The sequence below is a fragment of the Rana temporaria genome, chromosome 6 (genome assembly GCF_905171775.1).
Source record: "Rana temporaria chromosome 6, aRanTem1.1, whole genome shotgun sequence".
In the NCBI taxonomy this organism is placed as follows: domain Eukaryota; kingdom Metazoa; phylum Chordata; class Amphibia; order Anura; family Ranidae; genus Rana; species Rana temporaria.
The window spans coordinates 45,405,538-45,429,769 of record NC_053494.1 but is presented as its reverse complement, the minus strand read 5'-3'; the positions used below and the strand labels follow the sequence as shown (position 1 = coordinate 45,429,769).

The following is a 24,232-nucleotide window of genomic DNA, read 5'->3' as shown; positions in this document are numbered from 1 at the left end:
AGCATTACTTACCTGTTTACGAGATGCATCCTCTCCGTCGCTTCCGGGTATGGGCTGCGGGAATGGGCGTTCCTTCTTGATTGACAGTCTTCCGAGAGGCTTCCGACGGTCGCATCCATCGCGTCACGATTTTCCGAAAGAAGCCGAAAGTCGGTGCGCAGGCGCAGTATAGAGCCGCACCGACTTTCGGCTACGAGTGACGCGATGGATGCGACCGTCGGAAGCCTCTCGGAAGACTGTCAATCAAGAAGGAACGCCCGCTCCCGAAGACCCATACCCGGAAGCGACGGAAGAAGATGCAGCTCGAAAACGGGTAAGTACGGATCATATTTTAATACAAATAGCCGATTCCCCTAGACCGAACGAGCAGGAAGCTAAGATGAAAAAAAAAAAAAAAAAGAAATGGTTGAACTCCCGCTTTAAGGACCGGATCAATATGCTGCTAAATGACCCAAGGGGTTTTTACAATTCTGCACTGCGTCGCTTTAACAGACAATTGCGCGGTCGTGCGAAGTGGCTCCCAAACAAAATTGGCGTCCTTTTTTTCCCACAAATAGAGCTTTCTTTTGGTGGTATTTGATCACCTCTGCGGTTTTTATTTTTTGCGCTATAAACAAAAATAGAGCGACAATTTTGAAAAAAAAAGCAATATTTTTTACTTTTTGCTATAATAAATATCCCCCAAAAATATTTTTTTTCCTCAGTTTAGGCCGATACGTATTCTTCTATCTATTTTTGGTAAAAAAAAAAATGCAATAAGCGTTTATCGGTTGGTTTGCGCAAAATTTATAGCGTTTACAAAATAGGGGATAGTTTTATTGCATTTTTATAATTTTTTTTGTTACTACTTATGGCGGCGATCAGCGATTTTTTTCGTGACTGCGACATTATGGCAGACACTTCGGACAATTTTGACACATTTTTGGGACCATTGTCATTTTCACAGCAAAAAATGCATTTAAATTGCATTGTTTATTGTGAAAATGACAGTTGCAGTTTTGGAGTTAACCACAGGGGGCGCTGAAGGAGTTTTGTTTCACCTAGTGTGTGTTTACAACTGTAGGGGGGTGTGGCTGTAGATGTGACGTCATCGATCGTTTCTCCCTATAAAAGGGATCACACGATCGATGCAGCCGCCACAGTGAAGCACGGGGAAGCCGTGTTTACACACCACTCTCCCCGTTCTTCAGCTCCGGGGACCGATCGGCGCACTCCAGCGGCGATCGGGTCCGCGGGACCCGCGGTCCCGGAGCTTCGGACCGGGTCGCGGGCGCGAGCCCGCGACCCACAGCTGGGTACTAGTACAGGACGTACATGTGCCGAGCCGTGCCATTCTGCCGACGTATATGTGCAGGAGGCGGTCTGGAAGTGGTTAAGTTACAGAAAGGGGTTATTAAACAAAGATTTTGCAGGGATGGCTAACTAGCATTTTAAACAAGCAGGTGTTCAACAAGCTTCGGGTAGCGCAGAAATTTACTAAGGCCTGTAAGCAAATTGATTAGTTAGCTCTCCAATTAAGTAGTTGTAAACCCTTACATATACCCGGTGAAGTGTCTAGCCTCAAGTGATATACAGAGATGAACTAAATCCTCCTACATAAGTACCTGTTTATCTGCAGTTTTCTCTTCTCTACATCCAAAGTCCAGGTTTTATAAAGCTTGTCTGAGCTGTCAAAAAAAGGTGGTGGAGAGCTGAAGGTACACACTGCGGATCCCAGTAAGGAGAGCTCTGGCAGCTGATTGGAGGGAACGAGCACACCCCACTTCGCACAGCACACAGGGGACAGAGCTAAGGCCGTTAATCACAGGCTGTGTGCTGGAGATTCTTTCCTGTGACCTTTTTTTCTTGGTGTCAAAAAAAAATTCTTAGTAGTGACTGATGCAGATAGCAGGGGAATGGGGTAGCAAACAGAAATTACACTTAGGGCTCTGGATTGAGACAAGAACACACTATCAACATGCTATGTTTGTACATATGTCATGTCTAAAGTTTACAATCACTTTAACATTTATATGCAACCTCTACAAACAGATGCTGTGGTTGTTTTAAAGGCTGCTTATGGCTAGCTGAATGTTTTGCAAATGTTCTCTAGAAGCTTGATGTACATACCTAGGCAAGCTGAAACCCATATGTACAAGGCCTAAAGAAAGTACATCTTATGCCGCGTACACACGATCTGGCTTTTGCCCGGCCAAATCTCATCGGAATTCCATCGGAGAAAAATAGAACATGTTCTATATCTAAACTCTGATGGAATTCATCGGAATTTCCGATGAAAAAACTCAGATGGGGCTACACACGATCGGAATATCCGATGGAAAAAGTCCATCTGACTTTTTCCATTGGAAATTCCGACATGTGTACAAGGCATTAGGCTTGCTTTTATCACTTATTTTTATCTTTTATACTTTACATCCCTCAAACTAAATTATAACCCAAACATTGGAGACCTCATTAGGGTCCTTATGCACTAGAGACACTTTCCCTCTAGCCTGTACCATCGGATCTTATAAATAAAACATGACACTTTGTGACCCACATTAACCCTTTCCTTCTACGCACACTCTGTGGTCTGATCACTCCACACCTGCGGAGCCTCTCGAGTAAACAATGAGACAGAGAGTATGGACAAGCGGTGCCTGGGCAGAGACAAATAGCTCTGAAGGTAGCCTGGAGGGAGCACAATCTGACTGCAGAAGCACATATTTTACATAGTCTGGAGCCCGGCATCCTGCTTCATCTGGGCACAGAAATGCAAAAACAATATTGACTTATTTAAACAGCGACAAATTCCTTCTGGATTTTGTACTCCTCAGCAGAGACGATAGCGTACGTAGCAAAGCATGCCTCCTGTTCAGCTGAGCGCCGAATATTTGACCTGAGTGCTTCAAATGTTTGTTTAAGAAAATATTTAGAAGAACGCCTTGTATAAGCATGCAAACAACACCATAGGACATAAAGAGGAAATGTAACCCATGTACTTACAATGGGCAGAGGTTAAGTAGTTATAGAGAATTTCCAGGAAAAATGAAAATGTGTCATTTGCTTGTCATCTCTCTCTATGTAATACAGAGGGGACCTTATGTTCTGTAGTCACTTTGTAGACACTGGGGGCATTGTACCTTTATCAATGACTCCCTGCAGTCACTTGTTTTACCTGCTGGGGAAGCAAAACTGTGACTATTAGGGGGAGTTTAATTTTTGTTTTTATTCTGGAAATCCCAGTTAACGTATCTAGTATGGCCTTTCTATCAAACACTAATGTAAAGAGCTTTCTGTTGATCACACTTTCTTACTATAAATAAGCTTAATGGCTCTTCCTGTAAGTACTGCCTACATATTAAATGCTTATCTCTTGTTCTTAAGAGGTGGATAAGTATGATATACGATATCACTATAATGATCAAAAAAAACACTCCGCTAAGAAAGCTTCAAATCAATTATGTTCTTCAGCATACGCTTTCTGAAGTTTTGACTTGTAATGCCTCCACAATTATACACCAGATCAGCCTTTGGTCTCATTTACACTTTTGTTGGCCCTCTAAAAAGTAATCTTTAGTGGATGGCTCAGTGGAACCCAAGGGTTGCGTTACACGTTACTATGGGTTCCTTGAGCAGTGGCAGATTCATAGTCAACTTTTCCACTGACATTCAATGTTTCACTGCTGCTGATTAGTGTTATAATTCCAAACAAAAGGGAAGTTTTACACCAGGTTACATATAGATACATTTTGTTTCCGTTTCCTTTGAGCCCATATAAGCCTTGGTGGAGGCATTTTTTTCACGTTGTGGTTTGGCACCCATTTGCATATCTATTCAGTGTAAGGCCCCTTTCACACGAGTGGATCATTTAGGTCAGTTTTTTCGGCGGACCTAAATGGACACTCCATGCAGGTCTATGGAATGACGGATGTCAGCGGTGACCATGTCCACTGACATCCGATCTGCTAAAATCAGATATATGACAATACGTTCCAACCATCCGGGCGGAACGGAAATGGATGAGATCTGATAAAAACAGACATGCTGTCCATCTTTGTCCGATCGCTCCATAGGAATCAGCGGCGCTCAACAGACACCTCCCCACTCAGTGAGCAGGGATAGACCTGTCACCCGGCCGGCTCAGTGGAGATCAACAGGGAGATCTCCCGCTGAGCTGGCAGACTCCGCTACAATGAATCCGCCCTGTGTAGAGGGGGCCTTAGAAGTTGCACTGAGCAGCAGCATCACTATGATGACCACCAACGCAATGGGACACTTTTCCCATGATCCCTAATATAAGGAGGAACTTCACTGAAATTAATGCAATCTCCACTGACCACAAACCTTAGGGGGTAATTTGTTCACAGACCACAAATGTAAGGGGGGCATTTCTCCACTGACCACAAACCTTAGATAGAGGGTAATTTCTTTACAGACCACAAATGTAAGGGGGCAATTTCTTCACTGACTACAAATGTAAGGGGGCTACTTCTTTACTGACCACAAATGTAAGCAGTCCAATTCAGTACAGACCATTACAGGCCAATTCTCAACTGACCATAAATTTAAGGGGGCCAATTCTTCACTGACCACAATTTTAAGGGGGCCAGTTCTCCACTGACCACAAATGTAAGGGGGGCCAATTCTTCACCAACCACAAAGGTAAGGAAGTCAATTCTTCATTGACCACAAATGAAAGGATGCCATTTCTCCACTGACCACAAATGTAGGGGGTCATTACTCTATAGACCATTAATGCAAGGGAACACTACAATGTTCACTATCTTTAATTATTTTTTGTTCATTATTATAATTGAATTTAATGATTACTGATGAAAATCCCTTTGTCATGTAGAGGGGGGAGAATGTTGTAGGAGTTAAACACTCTACATACTAAACGTTCTTTAATAATTTTAATTTTGCAACTCAGTGATCACACTAATGTAGCTGAAGATATGAAAAAAAATCAGCAGGGGTTTCCCGAGGCTCAAAAATGATTTAATAGGTTTTTCTAGAATAAAAAAGGTTTAGAAAGGCTGAGCTACATAAAAAAAAAAAAATGCCTCTTGGCCTAACAGTGGATTGGGTTACATAGTAGGTGAGGTTGAAAAAAAAGACACAAGTCCATCCAGTCCAACCTGTGTGTGTGATTTTATGTCAGTATTACATTGTATATCCCATTATGTTGCGATAGTTCAGGTGCCTATCTAATAGATTTTTATCGATGCTCCCCACTGAGAACCACCGCCTGTGGAAGAGAATTCCACATCCTAACCACTTTTACAGTATAGAACGCTCTACGCAGTTTAAGGTTAAACCGCTTTTCTTCGAAATTTAGTTAATAGTGGCGTGTTAAACTCCCTTATGTGGAAACGTTTTATCCTTATAGTGGGGTCACCAGTACGGTATTTGTACATTGAAATCATAACCCCTCTCAAGTGTCTCTTCTCCAGAGAGAAGTGCTCGTAATCTTTCCTCATAACTAATGTCCTTCAGACCCCTTATTCGTTTTGTTGCCCTTCTTTGAACTCTCTCCAGTTCCAGTACATCCTTCCTGAGGACTGGAGCCCAGAACTGGACAGCATACTCCAGGTGCGGCCTGACCAGAGTCTTGTAGAGTGGGAGAGTTATAGTTTTATCTCTGATTATATTCTGTTTGCTTTGCTTGCAGCAGCTGCTTGGAATTGCATGACATTGCCGAGCCTATCATCTACTAGGACCCTCCAGGTCCTTTTCCATCCGAGATTCCCCCAGAGGATCTCCCCTCAGTGAGTAGATTGCATTCATATTTTTGCCACCCAAATGCATCATTTTACATTACATGCCATAAGGTTGCCCACCCCATTAATTTGTTCAGATCTTCTCTTGCAAGGTTTCCACATCCTGCAGAGAAATGATTGCCCTGCTTAGCTTAATATTGTCTGCAAATAGAGATTGAACTGTTTATCCCATCATCCAGGTCGTTTATGAATAAATTAAATAGGATTGGTCCCAGGAATTGGGTTGTAAAAATTGAACACAATGAATGTGTCTGTATAGCATTTCAGTAGCCAGTGAAGCACTTCATCTGTCAATCAAATCTGAAGTATCATTTAGTATGCAGAAGTTGATACAAATTCAATATTAAAGGAAACCTGTCATGAGAGAAGTATGTGTTTAACCATTATTGACTTCTCTTTCTGGCTGTCCTAAAAATACTTTTACCTCAATTCTTTCCGGACCCCGGGACTGCTGTGGCTCTACCCAGCCCAGTGCACTGCAGGTTAGCATTACTATCCTGATGCTTCGCCGGGTCCAGGTTTGGTCCCTCTTAACATACACACCCACCAATTTGGCACAGTTGTACCCCAATATGTGCCACTACTGTGTTCCTGCTCCCGGGACCCCCTTATCCACTGTTATCTCCCTTGTCACCAAGACAAGCAGGTCCCTCCACACGTGTCCCCTTTGGCCACCGCAGGGGTTCCTATCTGGTCCCGCCTGCTGTACTGAGAAACAAGTTGCTTTCTGGTGTGAATCTAATGAGATAAGATTCCACCTAGAAAGAAAAGGGGGCTACTATTAGTGGAGTAGCCCCCTTTTCTTTCTAGGTGGAATCTTATCTCATTAGATTCACACCAGAAAGCAACTTGTTTCTCAGTATTTGTATTGGCTACGATAGAGACCTCTTACGAGAGGAGTGACCTTATATTTCCAGTTGTTACTATCATTGAGCAGCTTCCACATATGGGCGTGTTCCCCTTCCCTTGTTCCCGCCCGCTGTACCCCTTTGGCGGACCTTTTTAGATCTTCTCGCGATGAAGCGGTATAACCCACGAAACTAGTCGAGATACTGTTACAACCCTCAACTCATCGCAATGTCTTCCCCTTTTCGGGGACCTCTGTTTTGGTGCCGTTGGATGGTTGTCACAATTTTAATTTTGCAACTGTCTTGTTTGTGCTTTGAATAAAAATGTACACATTTTTTTATATCCTCATCCTATTTTGTAACTCTGTATCGGTACCGCAATAGTCCTAACTGGCCCTTTTCCCCTTCTTGGCTCTTTGGTTCGGGGACCTTAGACCCAAGTACCCTATATCTTGATCTCAAGGATGATGGTACCCCCCACTATAATATTAATTTTACCCCTGAGGCTCTTTTCAAATAAATTCTTTCCTAGTCACTGACCCAGAACATGCCCAGCGATAAGGATACTGACTTTTTTTCTACTTTCTTATTTGCAGTCTTGCCTTCAGTGCGATTTGTCACTTGTGTTTCTGTCTTCTAGTTCAGTAAAAATTTCCGGTCCTCCAATGCCCACCACCCCTTCTTTCCTTATGCTCCAGGGAGGTTAGTAGAACTGGGGAGCTGTCAGAGGCTCCCATCAAGAGAGTCCGGCTTCGCTCACCCTATCCCCCAGATGCTCCATTCATAGAAGCTGTTACTACAGCTTCTATGAATGAAACAGGAACTATGAATGGAGGACAGGCTGATGATAAACAGATCTGCCCCCCATTTATTCATAGATCACTTTCATTCATAAATGCTGTAGTAACAGCTTCTTTGAATGGAGGAGCTGGGTGGAAAGGGCAGGCATAACTGGGCACTCTTGATGTGTGACAGCTACTCAGTTCTATTAACCCTCGCTGCACCATAAGATTAAGGTGGCAGGGGTGGGGGGCCATTGGAAGAAAGAATATTTCTATTAAACTAGATGACAGATCTTGGGGGACCCCACCCTGTCGCTGCCAGGGGTCATGGCTGTTATCCAGGGGTTTGGCCGCTTTTCAGGTCTGACCATTAATTGGTCCAAATCTGCCCTGATGATGCTTGATGAGGACAGGGAGGTGACCCTCCCGGCCTCATGCCCCATACCTGTAGTGAATAGTTTCAAGTACTTAGGGGTGCAAATTTCGCCCAAACTGTCAGAATATTGTCTGTTAAATGTATACCCATTGCTGTCCCGATTTCGAGACAAAATTAACACATGGAACAACCTTAAGATGTCCCTGGCAGGCAAAGCAAACTTAATAAAAATGATCTTAATGCCCCAACTGTTGTACTTCTTACACAACTCCCCAGTGGTTATTCACTTAAAGATTTTTAGAGTGGTGAACACCCTGTTCAGGAAATTGCTATGGAACGGGAGGGCTCCCAGGATTAGGCTGGAGCAGCTTCAGCGTGCTAAAGACGATGGAGGGTTGGCGGTCCCCAACCCTTGGGTATATTATCTGGCTGCACAGCTCCAACATTTGGTAGGCTCCATGGCTCGGGACCCTGAGGGATCGGCGGCACGGCTAATGCTGTATGCTTCTGGAGCCGAGACCATTCCCCTGGGCCTGGAGGCGCAAATGTTTCTCAAATCTAACAAGCTAAACCCGACTTTAACGTTGTCTCAAAAGGTGTGGAATAAGGGCAGGCAGCTTCAGGGGGTCAGGGGGTTCACTGAACATAGTCCTATATGGAATAACTCCTCCTACATTGAATTAGCTAAATTGCAGCAGGAATCACGTTGGAAGATCTATGGGATAACTATGTTGTCTCAAATATTCCATAATGGCAGGCTGCTGACGTTTACTCAGCTGCAGGCTCGCTTTGATCTTCCGTCATCCATGTGGCTCTCATATCTCCAGCTTAGGCATGCGGTAGCAGCTCAGGGGAATGCTGTGGAGTGGACGTTGTCGCCCGCCCCGGTGTTCCACTTGCTGAGAACGACCTCCGAGACCAAAGGAATTATTTCCCAATGCTACCAGATGCTACTTTCCAGACACCTGGACGCGTACCCTAGCGGGGCCTTGTCTGCCTGGCAGAGGGATCTCAGCCAGATAACGGGTGACCAGTGGGAGGAAGCCCTTCAATCCCTAACTACATGCTCCCTGAATGTCGCACAAAAGGTTTCACAACTCTACATATTGCTGAGGGTACACTATACACCGGTGAGGTTGCACAGGATGGGTAGGCGGGCAGACCCATTGTGCTGCAGATGTCAACAGCACGAGGGGGACCTAATACACCTCCTGTGGCGCTGTCCAAAACTACACAGATACTGGGGAAAGGTAGTGGAGACGATTAACTCTGCGTTCCAGACAAAGGTCCCGGTCGATCCTGTGTGCTGCCTGCTGGGGGTGCTGGAAGATGCGGTCCCCGAGGAGGCGACCAGGGTGGCTGTCTCTAGGACGCTGTTCCAAGCCAGAAAGTTGATACTAATGGGGTGGAAGTCTGTCTCCCCGCCGACCCACTCCTCTTGGATTTCCCATGTGGGAAAGGCGTTAATAATGGAGAAGTGCATTTACCAACATAGAGGGTGTCCTGGGAGATTTGAGAGGATATGGGGGCTGTGGCTGGACACACCGGGTTTGAGCCCCAGGGAACTGGTCATGACTAGACTTTTGAGGTGCCTGTAGATGTATACGTATGTGGGATTAGTGAGGCCTGTCGTATGTATTATTGATGGTGGGAGGGAGGGCTTGTATATTGGAAACAAGGGGAGTGCCGGTTCCAGTGGGTGGAGTGAGGGATGTGTCTGAATTTATAAGTCTGTTATATGTTGGTAAGGACTCAACTTGTGTATGTGCAATGGAGAACTGTAACATTTGTGTGAACCTGTGTATGTTCAATAAACACCTTTTTGATAAAAAAAAAAAAAACTAGATGACAGAAGCGCAAGGGACACATCACAGAGAAGACAAGCAGTGTATGTAGTTGGGACAAGCACTGGGTACCAACATCTCTGTTTACAGGGTAGTGGACACAAAGAGGTGGCTGGGCCAAGATGACCATAGCCAAAGCTTGGAAACCCAAGGTTACCCTAGTAGCAGCCAAACGTAAGATCTCCTGGATCATGTCACGGGAGAAACTTGCTAGCATCTTAGCAGACACAGTCCCAGCGCTCGAATCCAAATGGGAACCATGGTCCCTGCACATGGGCATCCCCCTGCGACCTGGACTCCCGGCCCATCCAGAAGATGCTGGCAATGGCCCCTCTGCTCTTTCCCGGTAAATTGGCTCATTATTTCTTCTCCTTTCTCTCTCTGTGACTTTCCCTTTTCGTCTTCATCTTCCTCTCTCTTCTCAACCTCAGTACGTTCCAACTTTTATAGAAGTCAAGCTCAGGCTCGGAATGATAGTATGACATCCTATCTTCTCCCCTGAGCTTGCTAGCGCAGATCTAGTACTCCTCCTCCGTCCACTTGCCACTTATCTACCTCTAGGATCAACGGGGGTATCCTTCAGGCTCAGTGTGCTGCGAGTGGGGGTGCCAGAGGTCCCCCCCCCCTAGATCCGGTTAAAATGTAATAGTAGTAAGGCGGATTCTCAGGGTTTTTAGTGCCAGACACAGGTTGAATGATATACTCCATAATGGCTCTGTTTGTATGTTGCCAAATTGTGATTGCATTCCGATTAGTCTGTACTTCTTGTTTTTGCTCTTGTACAAAACTAATAAAAATCTTTGAAAGTGAAGAGGTGGATTTACTAAAGGCAACCAGACGAAAGGGAAGCTCTGCGACTTCCATCATCAAATCATGTGCAAGCAAAAATGCTTTTTTTTTTTTACCTTTCATGTGATTGGGTATTCTTCGCAAAGTGAAGCTTCACCTAAGTTATTAAGCTCAGGAGCAACTTCACTTTCAAAGCGTATAATTTATTTTCCTTTAATAAATCCACCCCAAAATTTTTCCCAAATCATACATTTTTAAGATTTATTTAAAGAGTACCTTTCACTTTTCTACATTCAGTGAATTTAAAACCAATTGGCCGCTTTTGGTTTCAGCTTCCCTGCTGTTATTCAATAAGTCTGCTGCTGTTCATTGAAGTGATGCACATTTTGGCAGCGCTTTCACTTTGAAGGCAGGCTGTTTTTAGAGAAGTGTGTGTGACGCACGTGCTGCACATTTCTCGAACAGGAAATGGGTGAGAGAGGGCGTCAGAGCAGCCCAGAGAGCATCAGGCACCTGTGTGTCTGTCTCTAATCTCATCCCTCTGCCTATCAGTGAAGGAGCCAACCTCCATTCTTGTAAACAGTCCACAGGGAGTGGCTAAGACAGCCTGCCAAGAAGAACTGAAACTTTGTGAGCGCAATACGAGCTGGAAAACAAGTGCAACTCGTGTGTGTACAATTTTTTTTTTCCCCCCGAGATGATGAAGCAGCAAAGTCAGCCTAGCTCAGACACAGAGAAACAATGCTCAGGAAATGTATCTGCTTCCTTCCTCTCTGAAACTTAACAGGCTCACTGCAGATCCTTACTAGAGCGAGGAATGTTCAGCACAAGGTAGGAGCTCTTTAATAACTAACATTCATAGTAAATCATTCTCTGTTGGATGAATGTGCTGCATACCAAGAGGTTCCAGAATGCCGTCACAGTCCCCTCTGGCAGTACATCAGTTAATCAGTGTTACAGAAGGTTCATTTGTTGGATGGAACGATCTTCTGATCTTGGAACAAAAACATCCTAGAACTTCTTCGCTTTTCGTTACTAATATCTGTGTCAATGTCCTAGGAATTTAATAAGATTTCCCAATCCTAAGCTCAAGTTCACTTTAATTTTGACAAGGACAAGCTGACAATCATCTATAGCAATGTTTATTTCTGCTGTGGCTGCTATGGACATTTTCATCAAGGGGTAAGCAGTGACTTCACTAGAATAAACAGGCTTTTAATATATATATATATATATATATATATATATATATATATATATATATATATATAGTATATAGAGTATATATATATATATAAAAAGATAAATTTGACCTATACTAATTTACAATCATCACCATGGTCACTAATGACAGGAAATGTTTTGCACATGCATGGACCACTTTACTGCAATATAATTTATTTAATACTTTAACAAGATGCTGCCAGACAACCTGCTGATGATTCATGTAGAGAAATGAGCTGCTGCATGGTTCAGGCTGTTCAACTTTCTGAATTTTTTATTTTTTTTGTAAGGTCAAGAATCTACCCGATTTATTTATTTTGTTATTATATTACTTCATTATTCCTTGTGTACTCACAAGTCATGATGTGTTTATTATGATATCACATATCTTACTATTGTTTGCCACAAAATCCTCTTATATGTTTTCATGTTTTGTAATATTATTATTGTTAGAAAGGATTTATTTAGCGCCAACAGTTTGAGCAGCGGGCAAGACAGTACAGTTATGCCTTGTTTCCACTGAGCGGATCGGTACGGTACGCTATTTTGGGTGTTTCCATTGTTGAAAGTGTGCCATAAAACTGAACCGTACCGGACCATTCTGGGTCCTGCTTAAGATGTGGGGCCATAGAAAATGCAACGGTTCCATTAGGGCGGAGATGCAATACATTCCACTGATTGGTGGATGCGCTAGGCATTTTTTCTAAATCATGTATGGTCCCTGACGGTCCGATTTGCAGTGGAAACGCTCACGAAAATAGACCGGTCCATTCTAAACGTTCCAAATTTACTGACCCGAACCGTTCCGTTCAGTGGAAACAAGGCATTAGAGCCGGTTCACACAGGGGCAACCCGACTTACAGCGCGACTTTGCAAAGCAACTTCAGCGTGACTTTAGCGCGACCTGGAGCAACTTACCACGCGACTTTAAGTTGCCTCCAGGACAGGCGACTTTGGCTGTGGCCAATCACAGAATAATCAACTCTGTGGGACCGAGGGGTTTGCCTGAGTAAACTATTTTCTCTTCCTGTAAAGTTGCTTTAGTTAAGACAGTGATCGGACTTTGGAGGCAACTTCCATTAAAATCTATGGGTACAAGTTGCCTACAAGTCGCCTTGAAGTAGTACAGAAACCTTTTCTGAAGTCGGAGCGACTTTAGTAGTGTACATTAAGACGGCTCCCATTCACTTCAATTAAATTTCTCATGTCGCACGACTTGGGGTGACACAAGTTGGATCCCAAGACGCGGTAATGTGAACTGGCACTAACAATACAATTCAATTCAATACAGGAGGAATCAGAGGGCCCTGCTCGTTAGAGCTTACAATCTAGAAGGGAGGGTCAAGTGGAACAAAGGGTAGTAGCTGTGGGGGATGATCAGATGGACAAAATGAAAATACAGTTACAGGGAAGGATAGGCTTCTCTGAAGAGAAGGGTTGTCAGGGATCGTCTAAAAGCTAATAAAATAGGAGATAAATGGACAGTTTGGGGGAAGGAGTTCCATAGGCTTGGAGAAGCTCTGGTAAAGTCTTGAAGGTGAGAGTGAGAGGAGGTGACGAAAGAGCTAGAGAGCAGGAGGTCTTGCGAAGAACGAAGAGGTTGATATTTTGAGACTAGGTCAGTGATGTAGCTGGGGGCAGAGTTGTGGATGGCTTTATCCCATAAATCGCAAAAAAAATCTTTCCTGAGTGGCTCATAAATCATATGACCCATTGCACTTGGTAGTTTAGCCCTAACTAATTGAATGTGTTCTTGAACTACATCCTCAAACCGAAAGACAACAGAGGGATTATTCATGGACCCCAGAGCATGCAATAGTTTTCTTTCCATTCTGTGAACCATGCTCATCATACATGTAATGCTAATTACAAAAAACACTAAGTAAAACATATTCGTTCATTTAAATTTTATTCATTCATTTATAAAACATTTTTTTTTTTGCCAGAGAATATTTTCAAAAAATACAATGTGGCCTTGGAAAGTTGCGTAGAGCAAATTTTGTTTTGGCTACATGATACAAAGCCATACAAAATAATTCTATATATGTAACATTTCAATACATTGAGCTTGGTTAATGTGCCAAATATCCCATTTAAAAAAAAAAAAAAAAAAAAACGGTTTAGAAATGGTGAGGTTTAGGCTTTAATGTATGAAAGAGGGATTAGCAGTGATATAGCTTCATGTATTTAAGAAAAAAAGTTAAAATGATTGTAAAGCTTTCATTTTGTAAAATCAGAAACTGCTCTGTGGAATAGTTGCACAGAGCACCCTGATCCTCCTTTTCTGGGGTCTCTTGCTGGTGCTCCTGGCTCCTCCTCTTCTCGGTGGGCTACAGACATACAGCGTGGCCGTTTTTTGCTTACAGAATTTGATTGACAGCAGCAGGAGCCAATGGCCCCCACTGCTGCCTGTGAGAGAAGAGAAGGGAGTGCTGGATCGATACAGGACTTAGGTAAGTATTTAGGGGAGGCGGTGCTGACGATAGTACCAACAGGACATTTTTACCTTAATATAGGAAATAAATTAGGATTAAAATGCTTTGACTGTTGAACCACTTTAAAATTGCCATTACATTTGTTAAGCTACTATACAACATTTTTCTACTGCCAAGTAAGAAGCCTGAGGAAAGTAATCTAGTAAAGTAGAACTACATACCAGAAGCTAAGCACTTAGTGGAAATACACAAGTGTGAATTATGTTATCTGTCAAAATATTTGTAAAATATTCTGTTTGGCCACTCCTGTTATTCACTACCCCTGCCAGATGGCTAAAGCCCTGTACACACAATGCTAGTTGCATATCGAACATGAAGAGTTTACTAAAGTTACGAAAATTCTCGTACGACAGAATAAAAAATCGGAAGTGATGTTATAATGTATTTGTATTGCATTTTCAAACATCAACTGTACTGATTAGACGAAAATTGTACGATCTGGTATCGTACGAGAAATATTTTCGTGTTTGTCCAATTCGATAATATCGGATGTCGCGATCTGCTCTTGAAACCTCTGTACTAACGAACCGATTATCGTACGAACGCTTCAGAAGCGGTATTTTTTGTACGATTTTCAGATTGTGTGTATGGGGCTTTAGCTAGGTCTCTGGCCTCATTTTTGCACAGAGCAGCTTCAATCCTCCTCTTCCCTTGTCCCCCACCAATGCTCTTGGCTCCTCCCCTTTCTATAGGGGCACAAGCCGCTTGCTATAGGGGCACTGGTCTATGCGTCCATAAGACGCATAGAGCCTTAATTTCCCCCTGCCCCCCGATCTCCCTCCATATTGGCTCACTGTGCTGTGTTTGACAGCAGTGGGAGCCAATGACTGCTGCTGCTGTCTCAGCCAATGAGAAGAGGGAACCCCCGAGACAGCCAAGGCTCTTGTGCACATTACTGGATCAAGAAGGGGTTCGGGTATTGGGGGTGTTGTGGGGGGAGCAGCACATCAAAGTTTTTTTTACCTTTATGCATAAAAGGACTTAACTCAGGCTGTGGTTCGATATTAAAGAATAATTCACACAAGCAAATAAAGGTGGATAGGTTGCTGCATTCAGATGGGGATAAACACTGCCTCTAGATGCAGCAGCACTCTAGGCAATAGCCGCGTACAAACTGTGAGTAGTCTAATGCAAACTGTCTGCATGCAGGGCCAGTTAGAGTCCCTAATAGCCGCCAGACATAGACTTGTACAGTGAACATATTTGGCTGTGCCACTGCTGTTAGTACACACTGTGTACATGCAGCTAGTTTCATGGCCCACAAGAATTGCCATTTCTCGACAGATACTGCCCATGTAAATGAAGCCTAAGGGAGCTCATCACACTGATAAGTTTATCCATGTGTTCACTCTTCCTCTCACTAGCTCTCTGTGTGTTAGACTTGTGAAATGCAAAGTAGTAGAACTTGATTGGCTTACAGTGCTGCCCGAGTCCTGCTGTACAGGGGATTACCGGAGGCTTATAAGGACAGATTGAGGTACTATATAAAATGCATTTAATGATTTTTAATGAATAGCTAACTGGATTAAATGTGAGTCTTTAATAGCTTTCTATAACTCTGCTTTAAACAGCCAGCACTGAATTTTCAGCATTCTGTAGACTTGGCCTTTACAGGCTTATTCTTACCTTGGAAGTGTATGTAACCTCCAACAATGAACCTGTCTTTTGCTCCACCTTTGGTCTGGTAAATATATATCATTGAAAGTGTTTTGTTATATTGGCTCACAAAGTACAAAAATACCTAATGATTTGCTAGAAAACTTGTAAGCTGATAGCTCCCTTTGCTTTCTGCCTGTACACAAGGAAGGGTCACAGGGATGGGGGGCAGAGATGAGTAGAGATCTTTTTTTCTTGTAACACACCTGAAATTAAGTGGGCAGGGCTGACACCAAATGCTTAGAAATTAAGAGCTGTGTTGTCATGTCAAAGAGGCTGGTAGGAATATACTATATTTCTGTGCGTGCATCCCAAGATATACTAAAAATCTTTTTATTTTTTATTTTGCCTTGACATACACTTTAAGCTCACCGACGCTCCTGATGACATTGGTATTCCATCTCCCACACTGATGGGTACAGTGCTAGTAGCCTGAAGCCTCCCACACATGCTAGAAAACGAATTAACCATTCCAGACCGCCACATAGCAAAGATAATGCTACAGGGTGGCCCTCCTGCACAGAATCACATATACAGAATATACATGATTCTGCACTTCCGCCTAGGGGGTGTGAGCCGCTGGTGGGCAGCTCTTGCTGTGATTACTTACAACAGAAGCCAATGTGTGGGAGTTGGGCACTGGATGTCCACTGGCACCTGCCGATTGTCACGCAGAGACACAGAATGGAGCTCTGCCTTTGTAAACAATGCAGATCTCCGTTCTGACAGGGGGGAAGGGCTGGATTTTGTGTCCCTTCAAAGCAGGGGAAAAAATACATCACTTCCCTTAGTAAAAGCACCTAACATAGTACACATAAACACTGGCTAGGCACACAGTTAACCATTTGATCACCGTAGATGTTTAACCCCTTCCCAGCCAGTGTCATTAGTACAGTGACCGTGCATATTTTTTAGCACTGACCACTGTATTAGTGTCACTGGTTCCCACAAAGTGTCAGACTGTCCACTGCAATATTGCAGTCTCGCTATAAGTCGATGATTGCTGCTAGTATAAAAAATTCCAGTATATATTCCATAATTTGTAGATGCTATAACTTTTGTGCAAACCAATCAATATATGCTTATTAGGATTTTTTTTTTAACATAAATATGTTGCAGAATATATATTGGCCTAAATTTATGAAGAAATTCGATTTTTTTATTGGATATGTTTTATAGCAGAAGGTAAAAAATATTGTTTTTTTTACCAAACTTTATAAACAAAGGGCCAGTTAACTGTCCTTTAGACTTTGGGGGGTCTGGACTGTGAACATTGGGAGTAGATAATGCCTCAGGCTTGGTGGTCAGTGGGTGTGAAAAAAGTACATAGCACCCATGTGGCTAAGTGGAAGAGGCATAGTTCCTAATCATTGGTATTAGTTGGAGGAATAGTGCCCCATTCTTGGTGTCACTGGGAGGAATATTGCCCCATCTTTGGTGTCAGAGGAAGAATTTAAGCTCCAACATTGGTGTCAGTGGGAGGAATAGTAACCCACATTTAGTGTCAGAGGAAGAATATATGCTTCATCATTGGTGTCAGTGGGAAGAATAATACCCCATTGTTGATGTCAGAGGTAGAAAGAGTATCCCACAGGCCGGATGAAAGCACGCAAAGGGCCGCATTCGGCCCGCGGGCCATAGTTTGGCGACCACTGATCTAGACCTTACTTCTATTCCAGAACCCAAGGCCTGGCCAGGAGGGCCTCAAGGGTAAGGCAAAATCGCTAGATATACATGAAACCACCTATGTTTTGTTTCTTACTAATGGCAAAGATCACTTGTATATTCTTCCACATGACAGCCCTTGACATAATCCTAAGAATATATACTGATGGTGAGAATGCAGGCAGCATTAAAGATAAATCCTGCGAATATGTACTGATGGTGAGAATGTGTTCCCACTTAATGCTCATCTTAGCCAATTCCAAAGATGATAATATAACATAGCACACCTGACCACATACGGACTGGCCCCATAACCGCTGCATCTGCTGGATGATTAACGCATTGGAAGGAGATGGGTACAGTTTATAGGTTACTTGTATAATCAGCAGAGACCTCAATCTTCACTCAGATAGTGTGGCAAGGGTTTCTATACATACATCAATTATTTAACATTGCTGTTGCATAATTTAATCTTGCACAATTGTATCTTTGATGTATTTTATTGATAAACTGCTATACAAGCACAACGAATACAACAAAATACATTTTCTGTTTTTACTGCACGATTCCAAGTGTAGCCAGCAGTGTTTAATCACTTAGGTCTTAATTAACACAGTCGGATCATTTGTTAGAAGAAACATTGCTAGCTGTACTTTGTAGCTGTAATGACAACTGACAGCTCTCAGGGTCATGCTGGATACAATGAAAGATATTCATATGTAACAAACCTTACCCTTCGCTGTGTATCAGAAACTATACAGTATATTTGATGATGCACTGAATAACGCAAGCGATTTATTTACACCACTACATCCAATTTAACACTAATTTCACTTTAAAATGAATAAGCGTTAATCCGGAAAATATTGGTGTATCCGTCAAGCTGTTTTCCTGTGTAATTATCATTAATGGCCACCAACTATGAATCATCGGTGCTAGCAGACAAATATGCAGCATTAAATATGTCACCCTTACATGAATAACAGGAAGAGACTGTGATAGGGGTCAGACTGGTTCAGTGCTGACTAGAAGCTTCTTGCATATTACACAGGATGAGTTTCATCACCGCCTTTGCTCGGAGACAGGTGTAATGGTGGGACTTCTTGGTTGCTTATAGATTTATCTATTTCCACCTGTATTTTAAAACTGGACTCCAGGCACACATCTAAATACACAGATGAAATACATATGTATAAGAGTGCCGTTTCTACTGTCAAAGGATTTGTATTTCTATCCACCACCTGGTACTGATATTTATACAGCTCTGCCATATAACACAACGCCGTCTGGCAGGGCAGAAGACCTGCTTTTAATCAGCTGCAGTTAAAGGGGTGGTTCACCCTAAAAACTACTTTTTTTTATTACAATGGCCCCCCACATTACAATACGATTAAGGCTATTATTATTTTTTTGAAGCTGTACATACCTTTGTACACCATATTCACCCGTTGCGAGTCCGGCGGGAGTGGGCGTTCCTCACATGTCTGTGATTGACATTTTGACCAAAAACGAGCTCCCCCCCGTCGCGTAAGCCACGTCACGGTTGGCGAAAGGAGCCGAGCGGCGAGTCGGCGCTATACTGCGCATGCGCATCGCCGATCGGCTTCTTTCGCCAATCGTGGCACGGCTTACGCGACGGGGGGGAGCTCGTTTTTGGTCAAAATGTCAATCACAGACATGTGAGGAACGCCCACTCCCGCGGGACTCGCAACGGGTGAATATGCTGTACAAAGGTATGTACAGCTTCAAAAAAATAATAATAGCCTTAATCATATTGTAATGTGGGGGGCCATTGTAATAAAAAAAAGTAGTTTTTAGGGTGAACCACCCCTTTAAAGAAAAATTGCAGGTCTTTTTTCTTTCCCAGCCTAGCAGCAGACCAATGGGCTCATCCCTCTGTGCTCTCTCTTACTACCAGCGCGTTTCATGTTAGAATATGAGCACTGCAGAACAACAGATTAGCTTCTTGTGCTTAATTTCCATCTTCCAGTCTGATCCCACCTTCCTTCCCCTCCTGATGAGCTCTGATGTAATCCATATAGATACATATTAAAGGAAGGCCTCTGGTGAAGCTTCTAAATTATAGGATATAGGGGTACCATCATCTTAACAGTGACAAATGGGGGGGGGGCGCAACAGGAGACATTCCCCAAGTGTCTCCATATATTTTGGAATAAATGGACTATCTCGGTAATCAAGTGATTACAAATAAAGGTAAAAAGTTAACTTTTATTTGTAATCTTTCGGGTACCAAGATAGTCCATTTATTCCAATATATGAAGACACTTGGAGGAATTGTCTCCTGTTGCCAACCCCTCATAGGCCAAAGGGACAGGATTCACCAAGCAAGGCAATACTGAAGAATACAACAAGGCCTGCTTTGCAATTCATTGTATGTCTCAAGCCGCGTACACACGATCAGTCCATCCAATGAGAACGGTCTGATGGACCGTTGTCATCGGTTAACCGTGAAGCTGACTGATGGTCCGTCACGCCCACACACCATCGGTTAAATAACCGATCGTGTCAGAACGCGGTGACGTAAAACACAACGACGTGCTGAAAAAAACGAAGTTCAATGCTTCCAAGCATGCGTCGACTTGATTCTGAGCATGTGTGGATTTTTAACAGATGGTTGTGCCTACTAACGATCGGTTTTGACCTATCGGTTAGGAATCCATCGGTTAAATTTAAAGCAAGTTTGCTTTTTTTTAACCGATGGTTAAATAACCTATGGGGCCCACACACGATCGGTTTTGACCGATGAAAACGGTCCATCAGACTGTTGTCCTCTGTTTAACCTAACGTGTGTATGAGGCCTTAGTTAACAACATGGTAGTCATGACGCTTTTGTAATGGCTGGTAGCAACTTGATATGTAATATAATATTGTTGCAATTCTCCTTTAACCTGCTCTCATTATTTCTTCCACACAGCTCAGCTGGTGACCAGCTAAGACGCCGCTGACTGGTCTCACTATGTGGAGTTGCGAAGATTTTAATTACACTGACAACATTCAAGACCAGCGTCTCTGCCATGATTTCCATCTCGTCCTCTTTGTCTTGTCCATTCTCTACCTCATCATTTGTTTCCCAACCGGTCTCTGCTACAATGTTCAGCTTGTGCTGGTTAATCTCTACAACAAGGCAACTATGACCATGCCAGATGTGTACTTTGTAAATATGGCAATTGCAGGATTCATCATCAATGCAGTGGCCCCAGTGTACCTTCTAGGACCAGAGTATACCAAATGGTCACTGTGGAGCTTCGGCAATGAGGTTTACATTACTCTGCTAATTCTCTTTAATGTGTCATCTTTGGTGATCATGTATTCCACAACATTGCTCAGTCTGGATTATTATATAGAATGTGCACTACCGAGAACTTACATGTCAAGTGTCTACAATACGAAGCACGTCTGTGGGTTTATCTGGGGTGGAGCAGTTTTGACCAGTTTTTCTTCTCTCCTGTTCTACATCTGCAACCACGTATCGACTAAGATCATCGAATGTTCCAAGATGCAAAATCGAGAGGCAGCTGATGCAATTATGGTCCTTATTGGATATGTAGTGCCAGTTCTTGCTGTACTGTATGCTTTGGTCCTTATTTTACAAATTCGAAAAGAGGAAACTCCCCTTGATCAGGATTCTGGAAGACTGGATCCATCTGTGCATCGGCTTTTGATTGCCACCGTTTGCACACAGTTTATTTTATGGACGCCATATTATGCTACACTAATGGTGAACACATTTACAAACATTCATGTGAAGTCCACTGACCACCGTTTCATGAGGACATTTCACTTCATTGAGGGTTTGTCTAGCTTCTTGGCCTTCTCAAGCAGCTTTGTGATGCCTCTTCTACACAGACACATTAACAAAAACTTTCACAACAAACTCCAGAGATTGCTTAAAAAATTGCACTGTGGCAATGAAGGTTGTGCCCATGAGCGCACTGTGGTTCAGCAGGTGATGACTTAACGACAGATGGTGTTACAGTAACTTGGTTCTCCATTGATCTAACCTCATCCATAGTACTGGATGAAAGGTGGCTGCTATAGAATAAGCTCTGAGCCTTAGCATGACCACACTGCAAATATCATACTGCATGTCATGTGATTATTGATTCTTGTTTAGTCATAATTAGCTATGAAGACTAATTTATACTGACATGTTTGAAATTTGCGCTAAGCCTTTTTGGTGGAAAAATGGCCAAGAAGCAGAGCTGGAGACGAATTCTTCAATGGTGCTGATGATGGAAACTGTGGGGTTGGAATAGTTCTATAAAATAGTGCCAACAAGGTTTTGTACAAGCCTATAAAGAATGACCCAAGCATATATGTATGGTTCAACCACAACCTACAAGATCTTACTATATATCTGCAAACAGGCAACGCATCCTTGTGTTGGCTTATCTACATATTAAACTGAGGCATTTCTTTGTAAAGTTTTATAAGCAAAGACATTAAACCAAAATTAGGGGGTTAAAATGCATATGCACCCAAAATAATTTCCCTATTCTGGAATTGAAAGTAGAGGAGGTTCTACCACCTGTTGGGTCTTTACTGCTGTTGCTGAATTATGAGTAGAGATCTCCATCAACCCTGACACATCTGTAAGAAGCTTTTCAGTTGAGTTGTTATTGTCACTAGCCTGAATTTTTTTATGCATTATTTTGGGGACGCCACTAAAAAGCAAGACATGCTGTATATAATACATTTCAGGATTTTCCAAAGAAATATATGGAAAACTCACAGGTTAGTGACACTAGTAGTTTGTCTTAAATGGCTACGCAAGCCTGTCAAGGCTATGACGAATGGTCGTTGACTGCCCATTGCACATACCAGAGAATCATCTGGTGGGCCATCAGTGTGAGGGTCCTTTCCCACAGGCGGTCCGCCTGGCAGACTCCACTTTGCTCAGCGGGGGATCGATACACTGAGCAGGTGGATGACAGGTCTGTCTCTGCTCTCTTCTATGGGGAGATCGGATGAAAACGGACCACTTGTCCATTTTCATCCAATCCCATCCGATCTGCCAGACAGATGGAAAATAGGGTCACCATCCGTCTGGATTTCCCGGACAGGATCGGATTGGATAGCGGTGATGTCAGTGGACATGTCACCGCTGACCCATAGTAGTGAATGGAGCATCCAATCAGGTCTGCCTAAAAAACTGACAGGCGGACCTGATCGGACCGCATGTGTGAAAGGTCCCTAAGCATGTGTAACACCAGTAAAATATATATATAAAAAAACTTAGCACAGTGACGCATTATGACCATGAAACAAATGAATTCACAATTGTAGGTTTTTGTATATTTAGTACAGTGAATTTGAACCTCTAATGCCCCGTACACACGGTCGTAATTTTTCCATCAGATTTTCCAATCATGTGTAGCCCCATCTGAGTTTTTTTTATCGGAAATCCCGAAGAATTCCATCGGATTTTCGATATTGAACATGTTCTATATTTTTCCGATGGAATTCCGATGTGAGCCTGATTGTGTGTACGCGGCGTAAGGCATTTGGTGTCTTAATTTAAAGGTGGATTAGGCATTTTCTAGGCTGACACTGATGTCAGGGTTGCAAAAGATCTTCCTCAACAGGCCTAGACAGCCTAAAATAGACACAACAGTAGATAGACACCAAACACATTTCTTTCACAAAATAGAAATATGTTTTAGGTGGAGATGCTCTTTAACTATTCCACATAAGTAACTGCAAAGCACTTTGATACTATAGAAAAGTATTATATTGTCAGTTTTCAATAACACAGAGTGAAGTGAATTTGTATATTTTTTTCCTAATGTATGTGATAAGCTTTCTTTTACCTGACTACTAAGTGAAGAAAATCGGCAAACACCAAACTGGTGAATTAATGAAGTTATCTATCTATCTGTACATGTCATCATATGGAATCTACCTTGCCAATATTATTCAGCAAGGAGCCATAATAAATATTTTTAAGGAACAAGATAATGCATGATAATTTTTAATGTCATTAAACAACAGCTCAATTGTATTTAAAATGAGGAACTCGATACATGAATGCCTACTTAGCAACTACAGAGGCAGCTTGCACAATAACAGCGCTCCAAAAATCAAGCCTGTTTCTAGCAACCCCCCCATGTTGTTTGACATTACAGATCATGCAGGTATAGAGCAGGGAACGCTTCTGCTGCATCAAAGGAGCTCATCAATGTGTTATGCCGCGTACACACAACCGTTTTTAATGTCTTGGAAAAAACAACGTTTTTCTCTACATGATTTTTGTCAAGCCTGCCTTGCATACACACGACCGTGAAAGAAAAATGCTTGAACAAAGCGTGGTGACATACAAAACGTACGACGGCACTATAAAGGTCGAAGTTCCATTCGGATGGCGCCACCCTTTGGGCTGCTTTTGTGGATTTCGTGTTAGTAAAAGTTTGGTGAGAGAAGATTCACGCTTTTCAGTCTTTGTGCTTTTCAGTCTGTTACAGCATGACGAATGTGCTATCTCCATTACAAACGCTAGTTTTACCAGAACGAGTGCTCCCGTCGCATAACTTACTTCTGAGCATGTGCGTTCTTTTCCCGTCGTTAAAGCCTACACACGACCGTTTTTCACGACGTGAAAAACGATGCGAAAAATTAGAGCATGTTCTAAAATTTTTATGGTCATATTTCACATCGAGAAAAATGCTCTGGAGCCTACACATGGTCGTTTTTAATGACCAACTTAAAAAATTGCATTTTTCTCATCATGTGTACGCGGCATAATACCAGATAAGTCCTAGTCAACTACAATA

General features: G+C 42.7%; 2 protein-coding genes across 8 annotated transcripts in view; one reads left to right on the top strand and one right to left on the bottom strand.

Moving 5' to 3' along the window:
- Nucleotides 1–22,430, top strand: part of GPR146 (G protein-coupled receptor 146) — an 86,468-nt gene extending 64,038 nt beyond the window's left edge. For 2 of the 5 annotated variants that reach the window (XM_040356739.1, XM_040356742.1), the window contains exon 2: nucleotides 20,377–22,430. In XM_040356739.1, coding sequence (XP_040212673.1) covers nucleotides 20,419–21,420 — 1,002 coding nt within the window. In that variant the 5' untranslated portion in view covers nucleotides 20,377–20,418 and the 3' untranslated portion in view covers nucleotides 21,421–22,430. Of the gene's footprint in view, nucleotides 1–5,725; nucleotides 5,751–10,890; nucleotides 11,233–11,260; nucleotides 11,584–20,376 lie in introns of those variants that run through there. The other 3 variants (XM_040356743.1, XM_040356738.1, XM_040356740.1) reach the window with 3 other exon arrangements.
- Nucleotides 1–24,232, bottom strand: part of C6H7orf50 (chromosome 6 C7orf50 homolog) — a 430,899-nt gene that overhangs the window by 157,828 nt on the left and 248,839 nt on the right. The window lies entirely within an intron of this gene.